This window comes from Cynocephalus volans, chromosome X (genome assembly GCF_027409185.1).
Source record: "Cynocephalus volans isolate mCynVol1 chromosome X, mCynVol1.pri, whole genome shotgun sequence".
In the NCBI taxonomy this organism is placed as follows: domain Eukaryota; kingdom Metazoa; phylum Chordata; class Mammalia; order Dermoptera; family Cynocephalidae; genus Cynocephalus; species Cynocephalus volans.
The window spans coordinates 167,036,503-167,057,477 of NC_084478.1; the positions used below are offsets into that span (position 1 = coordinate 167,036,503).

General features: G+C 48.5%; 1 protein-coding gene and 1 pseudogene across 1 annotated transcript; one reads left to right on the forward strand and one right to left on the reverse strand.

Annotated features, from left to right (window-relative positions):
- Positions 1 to 1,364: 1,364 nt before the first annotated feature.
- LOC134368532 (heat shock transcription factor, X-linked member 3-like) lies at positions 1,365 to 10,430 on the forward strand (annotated as a pseudogene).
- Positions 10,431 to 11,393: 963 nt separating this feature from the next.
- On the reverse strand, positions 11,394 to 12,923 carry LOC134367489 (protein EOLA2-like). The gene is made up of 2 exons (XM_063084236.1): positions 12,661 to 12,923; positions 11,394 to 11,832 (listed from the first exon to the last, which is right to left on the reverse strand). The coding sequence occupies exons 1-2, from the start codon at positions 12,911 to 12,913 to the stop codon at positions 11,609 to 11,611; spliced, it is 477 nt and encodes a 158-aa protein (XP_062940306.1). The 5' UTR covers positions 12,914 to 12,923; the 3' UTR covers positions 11,394 to 11,608.
- Positions 12,924 to 20,975: the final 8,052 nt, after the last annotated feature.

Genomic DNA, 20,975 nt, shown 5'->3' on the forward strand with positions numbered 1-20,975 from the left:
TCAATGTTATCATAATTTAGTCTGCTGTTCACTTTCTCCAGCTTTTGGTATTCCATTCAGCCTCTGGGAGATCCTGCGTCTTTCTGTTCCTCCTCATTTCTTTAGCACTTCCTTCCCTTCTGGCACCACAAAATGTTAAACACATCTTGTTTTTCTTTTGCTCCTGTCCTGGAGTCAGCAAAATCCATAAAATAAGCAAGTAAATAAATTTGGAATTCCTCAGAATTAAAATGAAATGAGCGAAAAGACAGGCCACAGACAGGAAAAAAATATTTGCAAATCACGTGTCAAAACATTGACTTATATCCAAAACATATAAAAACTCAAAACTAAGAAGGCGAACACCTAATTTAAAAACTGGAAAGACTTGACAGACAGTTCACAAAGAGGATGTACACGTGGCAAATGAGCACAAGGAAAGTTTACCCGAGGGAAAGACAAACACTACCACGAGGTCCCGCAGCACATCTGAAAGACGAAACTAAAATCACTGACAGTCCCACGTGTTGGGGAGGATGCACAGGAACAGGGACACTCCTGCAGTTCTGGTCGGAAGAAAGAATTATACACTCGCTCTGGAAAACAGTGTGGCACTTTCTTACAGCTAAACACGCTCTTACCATGTGACCCAGCAGTCCCATGCCTGGGTGCTTACTGTAAGGAAATGAAAACGCACAGCCACAAAACAGCCCACGTGCGAGTGCTTGCAGAGAGGCCTTGTTTGTGGTAGCCGAGACCTGGAGCCGCGTTCACTGGACAGCTGCATGAGCAAGCTGTAGTCATTGTATGATGGAATACCACTCAGCTGTGACAGGGACAGCCCATGGACACAGGGGACAACTTGAGTCAAAGGTTACATGCGGTGTGATTCCGTCTGCACAACATTCTAACAGAGACGAAAGTATAGCAATAGAGAACAGAGCAGTGGTTGCCAGGGGTTATGGTGGGGTGATGCTGTGACAATGAAGGGACCGCACAACGAAACTGTTCTGTATCTGGCCTGTGGTGATGAGTGTTAAAACTCACAGAACTGTACACGAAAAGCAAACAGCCGTTTTACTGTATGACAAATAATGAAAGAAAGAGGGATAAATGAGAAGTGGTTCCAGGGGGCAGGGCCGGCGGTAGGAAAATGACTCAAGGGAGCCTGGGCAGGTGACGTCCCCAGGGCGCATCTAGCAAGCCTGAGTGTGGGTGAGATGAGGTCTTTCAGGTATGGCAGCAACACGCTCAGAACGTGCCTTGGCAAGGTGGCAGGGACGGGTGGTGTTACGTCCTCAGCGTCATTCTGCCCAGCTCACTAACTCAGTAGGGGTGGACATGGGGGTCTGTAGGAGCCCAGGCAGCTGCAGGTTCTGGGGAACATGGTGGCAAATGTCTTGTCAAAGCACCTCCAGCAGGTTGGGAAAATGTTGCCTGTGGAGAAAGTATGTCGGGGTGAGATCATGCGTATGTGTGCAGGGTGACAGCAGGGACCCGTTTCCTTGGGCAGATGTGAAGCCACCAGAGTCATGTGGAGCTGGAGGGAGGGTAGGAGGGAGGCTGTCAGGAAGAGAAGAGGATGCAGGGCCAGATGCGAGGCTGTCACCTGAAGGAACAGGCACTGATGACAACATTTCCTGGGAGGTGGGCCCTGTCGTGCACACGGTCCATCTTTTCATTCCCATGCTGTCCCGACCGCAGTCCTGGGAGGTGGGACTGTCCTCGTGCCAGCTTGTGCTGCCTGAACTGGAGAGCAAGGTGACGACAGTGCCTCTTGTCAGAGGCTGGGGCAGAAGGTGTAGACAGATCCTCCTCTCCTCCTCACCTCAGGTGGTGTGTGTCCCCCTGTGGATTCTCATGTCCTTCCTCTGCCTTGTGGTCCTCTACTACATTGTGTGGTCCGTCTTGTTCTACGCTCTATGGACGTGATTGCGGAACAGCGAAGGACGCACATCACAATGGCACTGAGCTAGATGACCATTGTTGTGTCTCTTACTTTTGAGGTGAGCTTTCTACGGGAAATCTCATCAGCCACCAGACTGTCACTCACTGTCTATGAGTGTGAGTGTGTGTGTGAGAGAGGAGGAAAGTTGGGATGTGTGTGAGTGTGTGTGTGAGAGTATGTGAGTGTCTGAGTGTGTGTGTCAGAGAGAGAGGGAGGGAGGGAGGGAGAGAGAGAGAGAGAGAGAGAGAGAGAGAGAGAGAGAGAGAGAGAGAGAGAGAGAGAGAGAGAGAGAGAGAGAGAGCATGCAGCAAGTTACAACTTAGATCACATTCCCAGGGGGACACTGGTCCTCAGAGGTACCTGAGTCAGCTGTTCTCTGCTTGGGAGGCAGGACTGTGGTGATTCCATTCCTAAGCTGGTGACACAGAGGGGTCATCTCTGGGGTTTTTGGAGCACTGAAGAGAAAACCAATCATTTCTCTCAACGTTGCTTGTGCATGGCAGGTTCCTTAGAAAGACTGTCTGAGTGGCAGCCCAAGGCTACTCAAGGCTGAAGAGGCCGAAGCTGAGGGACACCTGAGTTTCTATAATGCCTTTCTCTGACTGGACTGAGAAGGCACTGTGAATTATTTCCCCTTCAGGGCATAAGAAGAGCCAGAGGCTGTACACTCTCAATCCTAGTGGACATTCAGGGACTCTGAAAAAAAAAAAAGAGAATGTTAGCTAATGGTCCTATGCAAGCGACATGACATACATGTGTCTAAACCAAATCAAATAAATAGCAGCTCTTTGCTGAAAGCCAGAGCTATGGATTCCTAGGGCATTCTCTTCACTACCCTTCCCCTCCCACCCAACGGCCAAAGCCTTTTATAGAAGTAATCAGCAGCATGCATACGCTAGCAAAGGCCACTGCGATATGTCACTTTCAGGCTTAAGAATTTGCTTAAGAAAAAAGACTTTGCCACGCAAGTGAAACACACTGGCCGTTTCACTGAAAACACTAGGAGTGACCTTTGGAGACATCAAAAGTGAATTACATTTCAATTCTAAGCCTGTACGTCCATGTGCATACAGGTTAAACAGTCCATGAATGAAGGCTTTGTAAACGTGTTTAAAAGAATGGCGACCACAGATCAATTCCAAATCCAGAAATGATTAAGGATTAGTGACCTTGGACTGAAAGATACCTCGAAAGGGTGTCTTTCAAACCAACTTTGTATTCCCCTTTTAGTAACAAAGGACTGGCCATTAGAGGGGCTACTACTTAGTGGAAAGAGGAAGTAGAATGCTCTCAGCATGGAGATTTTCCACTGTTCTAATCCATCTCCTGTACAGAGTGAATATTAAGAACAGAGTTATCCTCAAAGACAAAGATTGCCAGCCAAGAATACTCTACCCTGCAAGGCTATCCTTCCGAAATGAAGGGCAAATAATATATTTCTCAGACAAACAAATACTGCGGGAGTTCACTACCACACGACCACCCTTACAAGAAATCCTCAAGGGAGTACTGGGTTTGGTTCCTGAAAAATAACTACCACTGCCATAAAAACCCAAGAAAAATCAATACCCACTAGTATAATAAAAATGGCATTCATGAGGAGAAAACAAGCAAACAAAAACGCTATCTACAACCTAAGGAACCAACAAACACAGAAACCAAATAGTAAATCAGAAAGCAAGGAACAAAAGACACCTAAGACAACCAAACAACCAATAAAATGCTAGGAATAAATCAACACCTTTCAATAACAACTCTTAATGTAAAAGGCTTAAATTCCCCAATTAAAAGACACAGACTGGCTGAATGGATCAAAAAGGAGGACCCAACTATATGCTGCCTACAAGAGACCCACCTCACCCATAAAGATTCACACAGACTAAGAGTGAAAGGATGGAAAAAGATTTACCATGCAAGCCGAAAGGAAAAACGAGCTGGAGTAGCTATTCTTATATCTGACAAAATAGACTTTAAACTAAAAACCATAAAAAGAGACAATGAGGGACACTACTTAATGATAAAAGGACTGATCCATCAAGAAGACATAACAATCATAAATATGTATGCACCCAATGTTGGAGCAGCCAGATTTATAAAACAAACTCTATTAGACCTAAAGAAGGAAATAGACACTAATACCATAATAGCAGGGGACCTGAACACCCCACTGTCAATATTAGACAGATCATCTAGGCAAAGAATCAGTAGAGAAACACAAGATCTAAACAAGACTCTAGACCAATTGGAATTGGCAGATATCTACAGAACATTCCACCCAACAACCTCAGAATATTCATTCTTCTCAGCAGCACATGGATCATTCTCCAGGATAGATCACATATTAGGTCACAAATCAAGTCTCAATAAATTCAAAAAAATTGGAATGATCCCATGTATCTTCTCAGACCACAATGGACTAAAACTAGAAATTAATAACAAAGGAAACTCTGGAAACTATACAAACACGTGGAAATTAAACAGCATTCTACTTAATGACATATGGGTCCAAGAAGAAATCAAGCAGGAAATCAAAAAATTTATTGAAACTAATGAAAACAATGATACATCATACCAAAACCTGTGGGATACTGCAAAAACAGTATTGAGGGGGAAATTTATTGCATTCAACGCTCGCTTCAGAAGAATGGAAAGATGGCAAGTGAACAACCTAACACTTCACCTTAAAGAACTAGAAAAACAAGAACAATCCAAACCTAAAGTTAGCAGTCGGAAAGAAACCATTAAGATCAGAGCAGAACTGAATGAAATTGAAAACCAAAAAACAATTCAAAAGATCAACGAATCAAAAAGTTTTTTTGAAAAGATAAATAAAATTGACAAACCATTAGCATGGCTAACAAAAAAAAGAAGAGAGAAGACTCAAATAACAAAAATTAGAAATGAAAAAGGCGATATTACAACTGATTCATCTGAAATACAAGGAATCATCCGAGACTACTATAAACAACTATATGCCAACAAATTTGAAAATCTGGAGGAAATGTATAAAATTCTGGACACACACAAGCTCCCAAAACTGAACCATGAAGACGTAGAAAATTTGAACAGACCAATAACAATAAAGGAGATTGAAGCTGTTATCAGAAGGCTCCCAACAAAGAAAAGCCCAGGACCAGATGGATTCACAGCAGAATTTTACCAAACATTCAAAGAGGAATTGACACCGATTCTTTACAAACTATTCCAAAAGATTGAAACGGACGCAAATCTCCCAAACTCATTCTATGAAGCAAACATCATCCTGATACCAAAACCAGGTAAAGATATAACCAAAAAAGAAAACTACAGGCCGATATCCTTGATGAATATAGATGCAAAAATCCTCACTAAAATACTAGCAAACAGAATACAGCAACACATACGTAAAATTATTCATCACGATCAAGTGGGATTCATCCCAGGGATGCAAGGTTAATTCAACATACGCAAATCAATAAATGTGATACACCATATTAATAAACTCAAACACAAGGACCATATGATCATCTCTATAGATGCTGAAAAAGCATTTGAAAAAGTTCAGCACTCATTCATGACAAAGACCCTCTATAAGTTAGGTATAGAGGGAAAGTATCTCAACATAATTAAAGCCATATATGCCAAACCCACTGCCAATATCATCCTGAATGGGCAAAAGCTGAAAGCTTTTCCTTTAAGAACAGGAACTAGACAAGGATGCCCACTCTCACCACTCCTATTTAACATAGTGTTGGAAGTACTAGCCAGAGCAATCAGAGAAGAAAAGGAAATAAAGGGCATCCAGATTGGAAAAGATGAAGTCAAACTGTCCCTGTTTGCAGATGACAAGATCCTATATATCGAACAGCCTAAAACCTCTACAAAAAAACTGCTGGAATTGATAAATGATTTCAGCACAGTAGCAGGATACAAACTCAACACACAAAAATCAGTAGCATTTCTTTTCTCCAATAGTGAACATGCAGAACGAGAAATCAAGAAAGCCTGCCCATTTACAATAGCCACCAAAAAAATAAAATACTTAGGAATTGAGTTAACCAAGGAGGTGAAAAATCTCTATAATGAGAACTACAAACCACTGCTGAGAGAAATCAGAGAGGATACAAGATGGAAAGATATCCCATGCTCTTGGATTGGAAGAATCAACATAGTGAAAATGTCCATACTACCCAAAGTGATATACAAATTCAATGCAATCCCCATCAAAATTCCAAAGACATTTTTCTCAGAAATGGAAAAACACTATCCAGTCACTTATATGGAACAATAAAAGACCACGCATAGCCAAAGCAATGCTGAGCAAAAAAAATAAAGCTGGAGGCATAACACTACCTAACTTTAAGCTATACTACAAAGCTATAATAAACATAACAGTATGGTACTGGCATAAAAACAGACACACTGAAAAATGGAATAGAATATAGAATCCAGAAATCAACCCACACACTTACTGCCATCTGATCTTTGACAAAGGCACCAAGCCTATTCACTGGGGAAGGGACTGCCTTTTCAGCAAATGGTGCTGGGATGACTGGATATCCATATGCAGGAGAATGAAACTAGATCCATACCTCTCACCGTATACTAAAATCAACTCAAAATGGATTAAGGATTTAAATATACACCCTGAAACAATAAAACTTCTTAAAGAAAACATAGGAGAAACACTTCAGGAAATAGAACTGGACACAGACTTCATGAATACGACACCAAAAGCACGGGCAACCAAAGGAAAAATAAACAAATGGGATTATATCAAACTAAAAAGCTTCTGCACAGCAAAAGAAACAATTAACAGAGTTAAAAGACAACCAACAGAGTGGGAGAAAATATTTGCAAAATATACATCTGACAAAGGATTAATATCCAGAATATATAAGGAACTCAAACAACTTTACAAGAAGAAAACAAGCAACCCAATTAAAAAATGGGCAAAAGAGCTAAGTAGGCATTTCTCTAAGGAAGATATACTAATAGCCAACAGACATATGAAAAAATGCTCCACATCACTCAGCATCCGGGAAATGCAAATCAAAACCACATTGAGATACCATCTAACCCCAGTTAGGATGGCTAAAATCCAAAAGACTCTGAACGATAAATGCTGGCAAGGTTGTGGAGAAAAAGGAAATCTCATACATTGTTGGTGGGACTGCAAAATGGTGCAGCCTCTATGGAAAATGGTATGGAGGTTCCTCAAACAATTGCAGATAGATCTACCATATGACCCAGCTATCCCACTGTTGGGAATATACCCAGAGGAATGGAAATCATCAAGTCGAAGGTATACCTGTTCCCCAATGTTCATCGCAGCACTCTTTACAATAGCCAAGAGTTGGAACCAGCCCAAATGTCCATCATCACAAGAGTGGATACGGAAAATGTGTTACATCTACACAATGGAATACTACTCAGCTATAAAAACGAATGAAATACTGCCATTTGCAACAACATGGATGGACCTCGAGAGAATTATATTAAGTGAAACAAGTCAGGCACAGAAAGAGAAATACCACATGTTCTCACTTATTGGTGGGAGCTAAAAATTAATATATAAATTCACACACACACACACACACAAAACCGGGGGGGGGGAAGAAGATATAACAACCACAATTATTTGAAGTTGATACGACAAGCAAACAGAAAGGACATTGTTGGGGGCGAGCAGGGGAGGGAGAAAGGAGGGAGGTTTTGGTGATGGAGAGCAATAATCAGCCACAATGTATATCGACAAAATAAAATTTAAAAAAAAAAAAAAAAAGAACAGAGTTGTCCTCAATGGCTAGAGAGGAGGTATCACCAAAGAAAGGGTTGTGTCCTCTCATCTGTGATTGAATATGACAATTATTTGGGTTTTTTCCCCACTGTTCCCCCAGCCCCCCAGACTATCATCTGTTTTCAAAAACACGTTGATGGGTATTTTGGCCTTGCATTCCTTTACTTATTTCTAGTTAAACAAGTAGGAACTTTCCTCAGAATAGAGTCTCTGTAAAGCAGGCCTCAGAAATGAGAGGGTCTCCGACAATAAGAACAGTATCTATGAGGAAGAAATGGAAAGTAAAGACAACCCTGTTGTGATCGGTGGAGGGATGCATTGGGGGCAAGCAGAGCTCCACATGACAGTGCAAAGCCCAGGCGAGCATGTGTCCATCCAATCACACATTCGTGCTCTGAGTACCGCTCTGGTCGAGGAGCAAGAGGAGCACTCCCACCGTGCTCAGGCGCAGCCCCACTCTGGGGACAACTGGAGCAGGTGGTAATAAGACACACTCTTTCTCTGGGCCCTTCTGAGCAGATGGATCCCACCAGCAGGAGTGTTTGGAAGAGACCAAAGCAGGAAAGAGATGGGGGGAGAAGAGGGTCACCAACCGAGACTAGATTTCCCAGCCTGGTAGGGACCACCATCTCCTGGGAGGTACAGTCACCCAGGGGCCCAGCTGGCCCAGACAGTCCCGGCGATACCCATGTTCGGACTAACTGGGGACTGGCCCTTGAGCAAACAAGAGAGGCCAGCAACAGGCTGCCCTGTCTTCAGGGGTGGGAGTGGCCATGGGATCAAGGCTGCTCAACTCATCAAGGGTCTGGACCCGTGAAACCATGAGTCTGTCAGCACATGGGCGACTTTTCTGGGAATCTGAACCATCAGTTCTACACTTTCAGAAAAAAGGGAAGCTGTGGGGCCCAGCCACCGGATCCCCCCCAACACTTGGCAAGGGCTCAATCTCAAGAATGGCCGTGAGCCACTTATGTGACATCACATGACAAGTAAAGAGGACGATGACTTCAGCAGCTGGTTGCCCCCATACCGAGATTCTAGAATCATGTGGACAGTATTTATTGGGCATCGCCACTCAGACTGAAAGCAGTTTGTACTTACTGGGACAGTGGTTAATGGTGTGGGGTACAAAGTGCTCCTGATGATAGTGTAGCCACATAGATAGTCAGGATACTGAAGACCGTGAAACCAAGCTCGCCTCATCTTCTGGTGGAGAGCCAGCAAGTGGGGTCTGACCAGATCCCAACATGGATCCGAGGGAGGTATCAGACAGCCAAGGTGATCAAGCCATGGGACAAGAAGCAGACTCCCAAAATGGTGAGTGACCAGCAGATCAAAACCAAAGTGCGTCCAGTGTAGAAGAAGACAGTGACCCCAGAACACTCTCCTTCCCGAGGAGGCTCTGGAAGATCGTTGAGGATGACATTTTCGAGTCTGTGCGCTGGGATGACGACAGACACACTGTGATCATAGAGCAAGACCTTTTCCAGAGGGAAATTCTTCGCAGGAGAGGCGTGGACAGGATTTTTGAAACAGACAGCATGAAAACTTTCATTCGCCCAATGAACCGCTATGGATTCATCAAAATACGCACAAAAGCCTCTTCAGTTCATTCTCCGGGGAACAAGAAAATTATGGTAAAGTAGAAAATATTCCTCTTACCCCTTTTCTGTTACTCAAACATCTTTACAGGTGGCCAAGGTGAATGACATACTACAAGAGTTTCATTTGTGAGGACAACTTTTTTTAACATGAGAAATTATTTAGAAAGCGTAGATTTTGATATTAAATTACCACGCCTGTAGAGATACTGTGTGGGTAGGAGTAGAGACTCTGAGAGACAGTGAATGTCAAATGTACATACTGCCACCCTCACTTATGAATTGTTTCTCTAGTGCGGTCATGCTATAGGGCACAGTGACACTTCCAGCACCTTAAACATTTTCTTTCTCCATCATCAAATATGACCCTTGTGATTCTCGGGGAGAAAAGCAATGGACATCTAATCTCAGAGTGACTGAAATGTTTCCTTTTGTTTCAGCTTAACAGGAACCCCAATTTTCAGAGAGATCATCCTGGGCTCCTTGAGAACATTCGTAGAAAAGGTGACCTTGGAAACACTGCTCTGCCAGCAACCTGTGCACCAACCGCAAAGAGAAAGAAGCTGGTACCTACGAGACAATCTCTACGAATCCAACACATTAATGCCAAAAAAAGAAGCCAACGGCAAGCCCCAGGTGGAAGCCCCAAATGTTCAGGGTCAAAGTAACCCTCAATTCTCCATGTTCCCCGTGGGTACAGAGTCTAGGAGCAGTGTTGCTAGACATCCCTTAGGAAATTGTCCCCCTGAAGAGCCAAATAGTCCAAACAGAGAGAGGGCCACTTCTGTGACTGTTAGGTTTGAGCCCAGGGCCAATGCTGGGATGGAAGTTGCAGGGGACCCGTTCCCCAATCTCCCGCTTTACCCAGTCAATGGTCTCCCGATGTCTCTGAATAACATCTGTTATTCCACTCTGATGGCTTCCCTCTTAGAAATGTCTCCCAGTGAGCCGCCCAATGAGGAGGAGCAGGAGGACTGATTACACGTGTGCAATCTTTGAATAGGTTAAGGACAATCCAGGTCCCTAAACTCACAGGCCACTGAGAGTGATAAAAAGGGCCATTTTCTAATGGTGAACCCATTTTTGGTCTTAATAAACACAACAAAACCCCTTGGTAGCAAATAAACCATCTAAATGAGAATCAGGACTCTGTGTCATTTCTAACCGTCTATACCACACATGTCTCACTGACATGAGGCTAAAGACCTTTCCAGGACAGGCTTGGTCCCCGTTGTCCTCTTCCATTTGAGGCAGCAGCATTTCAACCCACTCAGCAAAGGATTTGCTAGAAACTGTGAGGACTCGCCCAGCAAGATCCAGTTCCCTGAGCCTTGCCTGCTGTTCAGGAGACTGAACAGCCTCACTCATGACCTTGGGAGCATCACCTTACATTATTCCCGTATCTTGTGACAGGAGATTCCTTCCTCATCACTGTCCGCAAACTGCTGCCAGGAAGTTTCTGTTCCACAGCTGAGTTTCCCAACTCAGCACCCAGGGGCGCTACAAAGAGGCTGCCTCTTCTGCCAAGGGAGGTACAACCACTGTGTCCTGGCTCAGAAGAGACCAGCCACTGCAGTACATGCCTGGGGGGAAAGCCCATGATCCTCATAGCTAATGACCACTCGAAACCTTGCTGAGAAATCACAAAAACAAAACATAAAGATTTGCTACAAAATTATAACACTACTGAACACTTTGCAAAATCAGCCTCACTCAATGAGAGTTGTATCTTGCCTCCTTCATTTGGAACTGCAGAAGCTCTGTGAAGCGGTTGATTCACGGCCGTTGTGAACCATTGGCCTTCATGAGTGGGAGATGTGTGTGCAAGAGACCTAGAGGAATCTGGAAGGACGGACAGCTGCATGTTTCTAAGTCTGATGTACTCTTCTTCCTGGATGAGTCAGGCTATTGATGGCTGGTCACTGCTGAGCAACCATTCAGTGCCTGGACCCACGCTTTGCAAAAGGTCACAAGGATGCGGTTCAAAGAGCTGATCAGTTTTGACCAGAACAAAGACTGCGGAAACATAAAGGAGCCCCAAACACTTCACAGTTAACTTTGATACTTTTATTTCTACAACCCAGACATTAGTAGAAACAAAATGACCAGCAATACCCCCTATTCCCTTCTTGTGACAACAGAAACCCGTTTCTGTGAACGCCATGTAGTAGGAATCATTGTACAACACACAGGTAATTCACACTTAACCTGATCTACATGCACATTCGCGAAGATGGCGAATCAACGGTGCCATTATTTAGCTGGTTTCTCAGCTACATTCCTCTCAAGAGCCCACACACATCACACCTTCTGGCCGAAAGGGATCAGGTACTCTGGGATGTCAACCTGGAATATATCCTTTTCCCCTTTGCTAGGTAAGGGCTCCAGTAACCACCTGGGGTTGGAAATCACAGTCAGGTACTTCTGCTGCAGGTTGGCCAGGACAGCTTGCTTTTCCAATTCCACAACTTCCTCAGGAGATAAGTTTTCCGTACACTCTAACATTTCGCCAATGTCAACGAGCCCTGTGCACAAAGAGAGAAACACAAAGGTGGATTTCCTTTCATAAACCAAGGCCTGCCAGTGTGACAACTTGGTTATTCAAAATTATGGCCACTACAGACTTAGATGACATCACCAAAAGGACAGGAAGGGCAGCAGGGCCTTCTCACTGAGCACAGATGATGAGCCAAACATGTTCCGGGAATCCTGGGTGAGGCAGAGGGAAGGCTCCAGAAATGAAGAGGACAGGGCTTGCTCCTCTGGGAAGTGACACAAATAACATGCAGGTGCCAGCAAGACTGCTGAGGGTAGGAGTTTCAGAATGGAAGGGCACCAGCCACTGCCCGGGAACATGGGGGCAACGAGGTGCTGAGGCAGTTCACCAGGGACAGGTGCATATGTGGACCCTCCACCACCTACAGAGGTGAAGCGATTAGACAAAGGTGCCACTGGTGGTGGGGACAGGGCAGGCACGTGAAGCCAGGCAGGCAGCCAACCCACAGAATCTGCTGTGCTGCCTCTGGTGGTCTCTGCCCCCCACACACTCACCCACACACACACATGCACAGCCCAGCATCACATGACATCATGGTCCTGACCCAGCCTCACAGATCAGAAGCAGAAACCGAGGCCCAGAGCAGAGAAATGAATTACCGGAGGTGATGCAAGCTGGGCCTGCAGACCCCAGCTCAGAGCCCCTTGCTGCCCCCTTCAACGTGCATTGCTTAGGAAAACTGCAGCAAACACACAAACCAGTTCAAAACAAAAGAGAAACCTCCAAACTCCCCAGCCAGATCCAGATTGGCAGCTCCTGGACTCATCTGTACAATGATTGGCACATCGTCACTTACCAGCTACCAGTCCTCGGCCAAACTTTTCCCATTCCCGAAGCAAGGCCTGATTCTCAGCGGGCGTCATCCCGAGCCTCCCCTGCAGCAGCTCCAGACAGGCGTCGTCTTTCCAGTCCCTGTGAACAATGTGGATGGTGATGGTATGGTTCTGGTGGCTGCCGAGCAGGGGACACCAACGTGTCCCCAAGGTCTTGACCCCGTTTAAGACAAAGCCAGCATAAGGCTGCCGGAAGGAGAGGCAACAGATCTTCATCTTCCGCAAGCTCTCTGGACCTCGGTGGTCTGTGGGAACACCGTAGCTCATCACACACCAGTCCACCAAGCTCACGGCCAGTGGGCCCGACCTTCACCACGTTTCCCAGGTGCCTTGAATCCCCACTGACCTCGATGGTTCACTGCTTCCATCTGTCAGCACAGCAGGCCCAACAGAAGACTGGGACTGGGAAGGCTGGGGTTTGGGTGACTCAGATCCAACTGATGGAATGCTCGGAGAGCTCACGGACTATGGCAGGGACAGCTAGAGAAAGGCACAGGCAGGACAGCGTGTGGTCAGTCCTATGACAGAGGTCATCAAGTCCGAGGGGAACACGGAGGAGTGTGGGGTAGTGAGAGTCGGGGCTGGCCTCGGCCCTCTGGCAGCACACAGCGACAGTCCTGGGCTCTGCTTCTTCTCCTACTGCCCTCCCCACACCCAGACCTCGCTGATACTCTCAGCTCCCTGGCTGTGCCAGCCCCAGGCACCGCAGGCCCAGAGCTTCCTGGCTCCTACCCCAGGGCTGCTGAGCACAAGTCCTTGGTATCCAACCTCAGCTCAGCCCTAGGAGTGACCTGTGACCTCAGGTGGTCCCGTCAGGTGTCATCTCCCGACTCCTTCAGGTGCCACCCTGTTCAAGCCCCTTCCCCTGTCCCAGACCTGAGCCCTGAGAAAAAAAATTAGGAGAATGAGAACAACTAGCCCCAGTGCACACACACCTTCTATGTGACAGGCCCTGGGGTGGGCACGATCCATGCGTCATTGGGTTTAACCCTCACTGCCAGACCCACTCAACTGCTGAGGACAAGCAGGCACAGAGCGATGAAGCAAGGACTCTCGGTCACACAGGACCTGACTTCATGTACCTCCTGTTCTGGTCCTTGTTGCCTTTGTTTGTCCCCTGGCACAGGGGCCACTCCTCCTGGCTCAAGGACAGTGCAGTGGATGGAGCACGGGCCCTGGGCAGGTAGAGCCATGGGCCTGAAGACAGAAACTCCAGCCAGTCATAGCTTTTAAAGAAGCCTTAGTTTCCTCGTAGTCATGAGGTCAGGAGATGAGGCCCTGAGAGCACCCAGCCCAGTACCTGGTACCTCACAGTGCAGTCAGATGGTGGCTGCTCTTGTCATCATCACCATTATCTTTGGGACTGGGGACTCATCCTCTGGGTCTGTACCACAGCCAAGAGCCGCCTCCCTCCACTCTGCTTGGCACTTCCCCGTCCTTTCCTAAAATACACGCACTTAAACTCAGAATCTCCTATGATTCTAAGAAAACATGCCCACACTCAGGATCAAGGCTCTGCCGGGACGAGAGAGCTTGGTGTTCACTCCCTTCCCAACCTGCAGTCCTGCCTGATTCTGCACCACATCTTCTGCTATCCTCCCGCTTCTCAGGTGAGCTGCCACTGCCGACCCTGCTTCTGTAGCTCACTCCAGGACCTGGGTCCTGCCACTGTCCTCTCTTGCTCAGCATCAGTACCTCCCCATCTCCCACGAGGAGGTGATTCTGTTTCCAGAGGAACTTGCTGACACACCCTTCACCACGTGAAGAAAGACCCTCCTCTGAGCCCTCATGTGCATCCAGCTCCTGCCAGATCCACCTCTCTTCCACCTCTGTAAGTGGCATCACCATCTACCTGGCGTTCCTGTCCCAGACCTAGCAGCACTCTTTCCTTCCTCTCTTTCCAACACCTGCCAATGTCACATGGCACCATCTCCAAATCCTAACCTGGATCTGATCTCTTAGTCTCCAAGGCCACAATGCCTGTGCAAGCCCTTCATGTCCTCTTCACCGAGCACAGTCATAGTGGCCTTGGCACAGGGGCAATCAGATTATGTCACTCCTCTGCTCAAATTTTCCAAGGGATTCCCGCCCCAACCACAACAAAATCCACACCTCACAGGGGTCCCTCATGATCTGTCTCCCTGCCACAGCCATCTGCTCTCGTCTTCCCTTTAGTGACCACCATGCAGTCACACAGGCCATTCTTCCCTCCCCAGAATATGCCATGTTTCTTCCTACTCAGGGCCTTTGCAGGTTCTTATGTGTTGCATGGTGTCCCTTCAAACTTCCTGTGTTGAAGCCCTAACTCTGAGCACCTCAGAATGTGTCCTTATAAATAAAGATTGGGTCTTTACGCAGGGGATCAAGTAAAAGTAAAGTCCTGTGGGTGGTCCCACATCCACTATGACCTATGACCAATGACCTTATAAAAAGGGAGAAATTAGAGACACACACGCACACAGGGAGAAAATTATGAGAAAATGAAGGCAGAGATCAGAGAGATGCTTCCACAAGTCAAAGATTGCCTGCCAATCACCAGAAGGTAGGGGGCAGGGATAGAACAGATTTTCGTAGCCCACAGAAGAAACGAACCCTGGCGACACCTTGACTGCAGATTTCTAGCCTCCAGAACTGAGACACAATAAATGCCTGTTGTTCAAGCCACCTGGGTTGTGGTACTTTGTTACAGCCATCTTATGAACTACTACATAGGGGTAAGCTGTTCCCCAAACATATCTAAAGGATAGGGCAAGAGCTTTCCACCAAAGAGCAGATGAAGCAGATTCTTTCTCTCTGCACATCTTCTTCGACTTTATGTTTCACTGCCAGTATGGCATCCCGGTGTTGGGTGTCCTATAATTTACCTAACCTTTCCTCTACTGATGGAGAGTTACAAGCTGCTTCCCATTTTCTGACACTAGAAGTATTACCACTAATGCTTGTTTTCTGATGACACGTCCAAGAGGATGCCTGTGTCGCATGGCATGCACATCTCTCATGCTGATACATGCCAGCAAATGGCCTTCACAGAGACTCACCCGTGTACACTAAATCAACCAACAGTGCCATGTCCTCACACTTGTTGTCTCTGAGCATCATCATTCTGCTGATGTGTGACAGGATCACCCTATTCCTTGGTTTGCGATTACTTAGGAGGGATGAGGAATGTCCCCCACGGGGCCTGTCAATCTCCATTTCCTCTACTGGGATATGTGACTAGAATGAAGGTTTGCCTAGTTTCTGCCTCTCAGTTTCTTAGCCAACCGTTTTTTCCTTACGCCACGAAATCTCGACAATCAGACGTGAACTGTGTGGGTGGAATCCCGAGTGAGAACTGATGTAACTGTAAAGGCAAGAAGGGAGCCGAGTCCCCTTCCTGCCTGATGCTGCAGAGAGTACCTGCTTTGTGGCCTGAGGAGGAAACACTCTTCTACTTGTCTCAGCTTCTTTACCTGCCCAAAGACAAGGGAGATAAGGAGGAAAGGTCACTAAGCATAAGACAGCAAGACTGGCTAGTGGTACCATGAAAGTATTGTACTCAGCTAGCATTAGAGACCAAGAAGAGCTAGGAGGGCCAGTCTTATGGGAAACACACTCGTGGACCTCACTAAGGGCTTGGTTTTGCTAATCAGGCAGTGGGCACCTCCTCCCCTGTCTGTGTTAAGGACCACATGATGAATCGGCCAGCAGGACAGAAAATCAGTTCAGTAAGTGGGCCATGTTCTTACAGCTGAGCACGCTGGAAGAGAAAAATGACACCGCCCGTCAAACTGTCGCAGGGTAAAGGCTTGAGAGGGAGGAGCACGAATCCCGTGTCCCTCACTGCCATTCTGGGTAGGGCCACAGAGCTGTTCAGGCAAATATTGTCATCTCAGTCAGTTCATGGCTCAAGTGTCGAGGTGGGGCCGGAGTGTGTGGAGCAGCTTAGAAACAGGGAGGCTGTCAGACGCTGGAGGGAGGAGGGGACAGGATAGGGCAGCCTCGGGCCAGCCCTGCATGAGTTCCCAGCCCCACAGCCTGGGAAACCCCTACCCAGAGGCACCGTCCACGGGAGGCAAAGCTCATGGTCCCCAGCGCAACGGGTGGGTCTCACGGCCTCCACCCCCGAGGGTACTGCGATTTCGGAAGCCCAGGGCCGACTCGGCCTCCGGCCCCGCGGCAGGACCGTCCAACGCCTCTCCGCGGCCTGGTGAGCCCACCAGCGCCAGGACGACCAGCTCCCAAACCCTGGCGAGGAGACGACGTGGGCCGCGAAGAGAGCGCGCCCGTCACCCGGGGGGGGGGGGGGGGGGGTCGCCGCCCCCCGCCGCAGCCTCCGCCATAGTGGCTGCCGACAGGTGCGCCTGGCGCTAAACTCCACCACGTATGCCCTGCCCGCGACGCCCTTTATGCCAGACGCATGAAGGCACGTACTCACGCGCGTGCGCACACCCACGCCTTACGCATTCCGATCGTACATATCCGCGCACGTAGGCAGCCGCGCACTACGTCCTCACGCACTTGCGTACGCACTGGTCGCTAGGAGACGCTGTTGCACGCACTGGGGCCTGAGGCGCGCAGGCAGGTTAGGCCAGGGCCGTGGAGTGGAGCGTGGCGGCCCTGAGGAAGGGCTTCTGGAGGGAAGGAAGCTGGAGAGGAAGAGGAAGGTGCGGGATGGGCCGGCCTGCCGGACAGCTGGGGCGGTGCTGCGGGGGAGGAGGCGGAGCCACGAGAGGAGCAGCGCGGGACCGCGTGAAGACCTGGGGGAACTGTGGAAGGAACAGGCCCGCCTTTGAGATAAAGGCAGGCAGAGGCTGTAGAACAGAGCTGAGAGCAGAGGGGAGCGGCGCGGAGAGAGCGGCGGGGGGCGGGGCCGAGGGAGCCAAGGGGGGGGCTGAGAGAGCCGCGGGGGGATGGAGCACAGAGAGCGGCGGGGGGCGGGGCCGAGAGAGCCAAGGGGGGGGCTGAGCCAGGGCGTGGAGCTTAGAGAGCAGCGGGGGATGGAGCTGAGGGAGCGGAGGGGGGCGGAGCCGAGAGCGGCGGGGGGGCGGAGCCGGGGTGTGGAGCTTCGAGAGAGAAGGCAGAGCGGAGGGGGGCGGGTCTGTGAGGGGAGGGGGGTGGAGCAGCAAGAGGCCCCAGGTGGGGCCTGGGAACGTGTTGGGGGAGGAGCAGCTGTTGCAGGAGTAGGGAGACTTGTGAGGAAGAGCTGAGAGCCACAGCAGGAGGAGCAGGGCAGGTCAGTGGAAAGAGCTGGGGGAGCAACTGTGCAGGAGAAGAAGGCTTGTGAGAAAGAGTGTGGGCGAAGCTAGTGCAGAACTGTGGGAAAAGCTGATAGAGGAGCTGTGGCAGAGCTATGCACAGAAGCTGGGGAGGAGATGAGGAAGGAAGTGCAGGAGGAGCAGGACTTAGGGCCATTTGAATAAGCTCCGGAGGAGTTGAGGGCGGGGCAGTGGGAGTGACAGGGCGGGGCCTGGGAACGTGCTGGGTGAGGAGCAGGACTCAGACTTGGGGAGGAGCTGCAGGAGGGGCAGGTGTGGAGCAGGGCGGGGCTGCACGAGGGAACTGGGGGCGGAGCCACAGAAGGAGGAGCTGGGCGCGGGGCTGCTGGGTGAGCAGGACGGAGCTGGAGGAGGGATGGGCAAACTGAGAGGAGGGTGGACCTAGGAGACAGGGAAAGTCCTGTTGAACGAGGTAGTACAGAGTTGGGGGGGAGGAGGCTCTGGGGGCGGGGGGGCGGGGTGAGCAGGACGGAGCTTTGAGAAGATCTTGGCTAGGAGCTAGTGCAGTAATTGGAGGGGAGGAGTGGGGCGGAGCTGCTGGAGGGAGCTTAGGCACTTGTGTGCTGCACCCTTAGGGTCTGAATGGCAAGCTAAGTCCTCAGCGACCTATCTCAACCCCCAGTGTGTACCCCAGAGGGCACTCCAGAGGGCATGGAAGCTGCGAGAGCAGCAGTACCACTTGCCTGGGGTCTACGGGGCCATAGACTGAGGCTTGCACCGCAGGGCTGAACCCACCAGGCGGGCTCTGCTTTCTCCTAGCCACTCTGTAAATCTCCTATCGTCATCAGACTGCCATCAGCCCCCTGTTGAAAACCCTGCCAAGCCTTCTCCTGGTGCAGTCTGCCCCAGCTCGCTCCGGTATTATCGCCTAACGCTCTGTCCTTGGTCACGTTGTGCTGCCTGGTCGCGGGTCCCCGACCCAGCCTGCCCTGCCAGGACTACTTGCTTGCTCTCAGGCCATTACCACAGCCTGGAAGACCCGCCTGTTCTCGACCTGGCAGACCCCTGTCCTCCTTCAGGGCCCAAGTTTAAAGTCACATTCACTGCCCCTCCCACTCCCCAAATGTTAGGCACTTTTGTCTCTGAGTTCGGGTGGCACTTTCTACCTTGTCCCCACCCTCCCTTCATCAGACTCTTGTAACCCAACCCAGGGTTGTAATCACTGCAAGTGTCAGGCCATCCAGCATCTCCAGGTTCCTTGAGGGTAAGTTGTGTGGGTCACTCATTTTGGTAAGCTGGGTGCCCAGGACACAGTAGCTGGGTAGTAAAGGTTGGATCAACAGAGGACGGCTTGCTCTTCTTTTCTTTTGAGATGCACCTACTCTGTCCCTGGGGAAGCTCGAGGACATTAGGTGAGGAGGACAAGGTAGCTTCTCCATGGGACGTAGGCCTCAGGGTTGTGAGGGACCCGAAATAACAGCAGCTCCAATTGTCGTCCACTACAATGTCCCCTCCTGAAATCCTTTCCCCACCCATGGTTGCCACCTTATGCCGAACCACCATCTCCTTGGAGCAGTTTCAAATCATGAGTGAGTGTCCCCTGACTGGTGGGCTGCTGTCCTTGCTCCCATGTCCTGTTATTGGAAGAGCTAGAACTTCCCTAATGAGCCGGATACAATACATGGCTTCTAGTGGGGACACCCATGGCTGTGCTGTCACAGCACTCCCTCTTCTAACTCTGTCAGCTGCTCCTTGTTCTCATTGGCATGCTGAGGAGCAGGTGCCATTCACATGTCCTGCGCAGTCTTCTGTGTTTGTTGTTTTCTTGGGGTGGTAGATAACCGTTTTTTCTGTTTATTGTTAGCATTTTTATTTTACTCCTGGGTTTGTTCTTTCTTGAGTATTTATTGCAGTGATGGGTGTTTTTCAGGTACCAAACCTATTACTCCCTTGAGAAATTCTTGTAGGGCTGGTTGTGTGGTAGTGAACTCCTGCAGTTTTTGTTTGTCTGAGAAATATACTATTTGTCCTTCATTTGAGAAGGTTAGCTGTGCTGGGTAAAGTATTCTTGACTGGCAATTTTTGTCTTTTAGTATTTTGAATATGTTAGTCCATTCTTTTCAGGCTTTTAGGGTTTCCAATGAGTTTTTGAGTTTTGCCAATTTGACTGTAACATGTCTCCGAGAGGGCCTTTTTGGGTTGAATATGTTTGGGGATGTTTGAGCCTCCGGAATCTGAAGATCTGTGTATTTCCCTATACCTGGGAAGTTTTTTGCTGTTATATCACTGAAAATATTTTCAATGCCATTTCCTTTTTCCTCCCCTACTGGAATATCTCTGATTTGGATTATTTAAGCACTTTAAGGTTGTCTGTTATCTCTCTTAGATTTTCTTCAATTTTTTAAATTCTTTTTTTCTTTTTTTTGTCCACCTGTATTAGTTCGTACGGCCTGTCTTCAAGGTCAGAAATTCTCTCTGCTTGTTCTAGCCTGACGGATAAATTCTCTGTTGTGGCCTGTATTTCGCTGAATGAATCCGTCAGCTCTGCAAGTTCTGCTGCATTCTTTTTCAGTGCATTGATTTTTTTGTACATTTCTTTTTTCAGGATCACTACTTTTTCTCATTTCATTGTGTTGTCTAACTGTGTTTTCTTGTATCTCATTTAGTTTCCTTAGAATTGTTGTTTGAAATTCCTTCTCAGTCATTTCAAGGATTTCCTGTTCTGTAGGATCTAAAGCTTGAGTGTCATTTTTGTTTGGTGGTTTTGTACTTTCTTGATTTTTTATATTTCTGCTATCTTTCCTTTGGTGTTTAGTCATTGTGGCAGGGGTTTTCACGGTCCACTCTTTCGATCCTGTTGTCTGGCTTGGATCCTGAAGGGACTGCCAATTTGGTGTGGCTGCATCAGGGTCTGTGGGCTGGTGGCTCGGGCCTCTCCGTGTGGTGTGGACTGTCCTAGGCTGGGGTTCCTGTGGCACAGCAGCTGTGTCTTCTGGCATGGTTGGCTCAGGGCCTGTGGTCCCAGTGGCTCTCAGGACTCTCTGGGTGGTGCTGATTGGCCTGGGCTGGGGTTCGTGCAG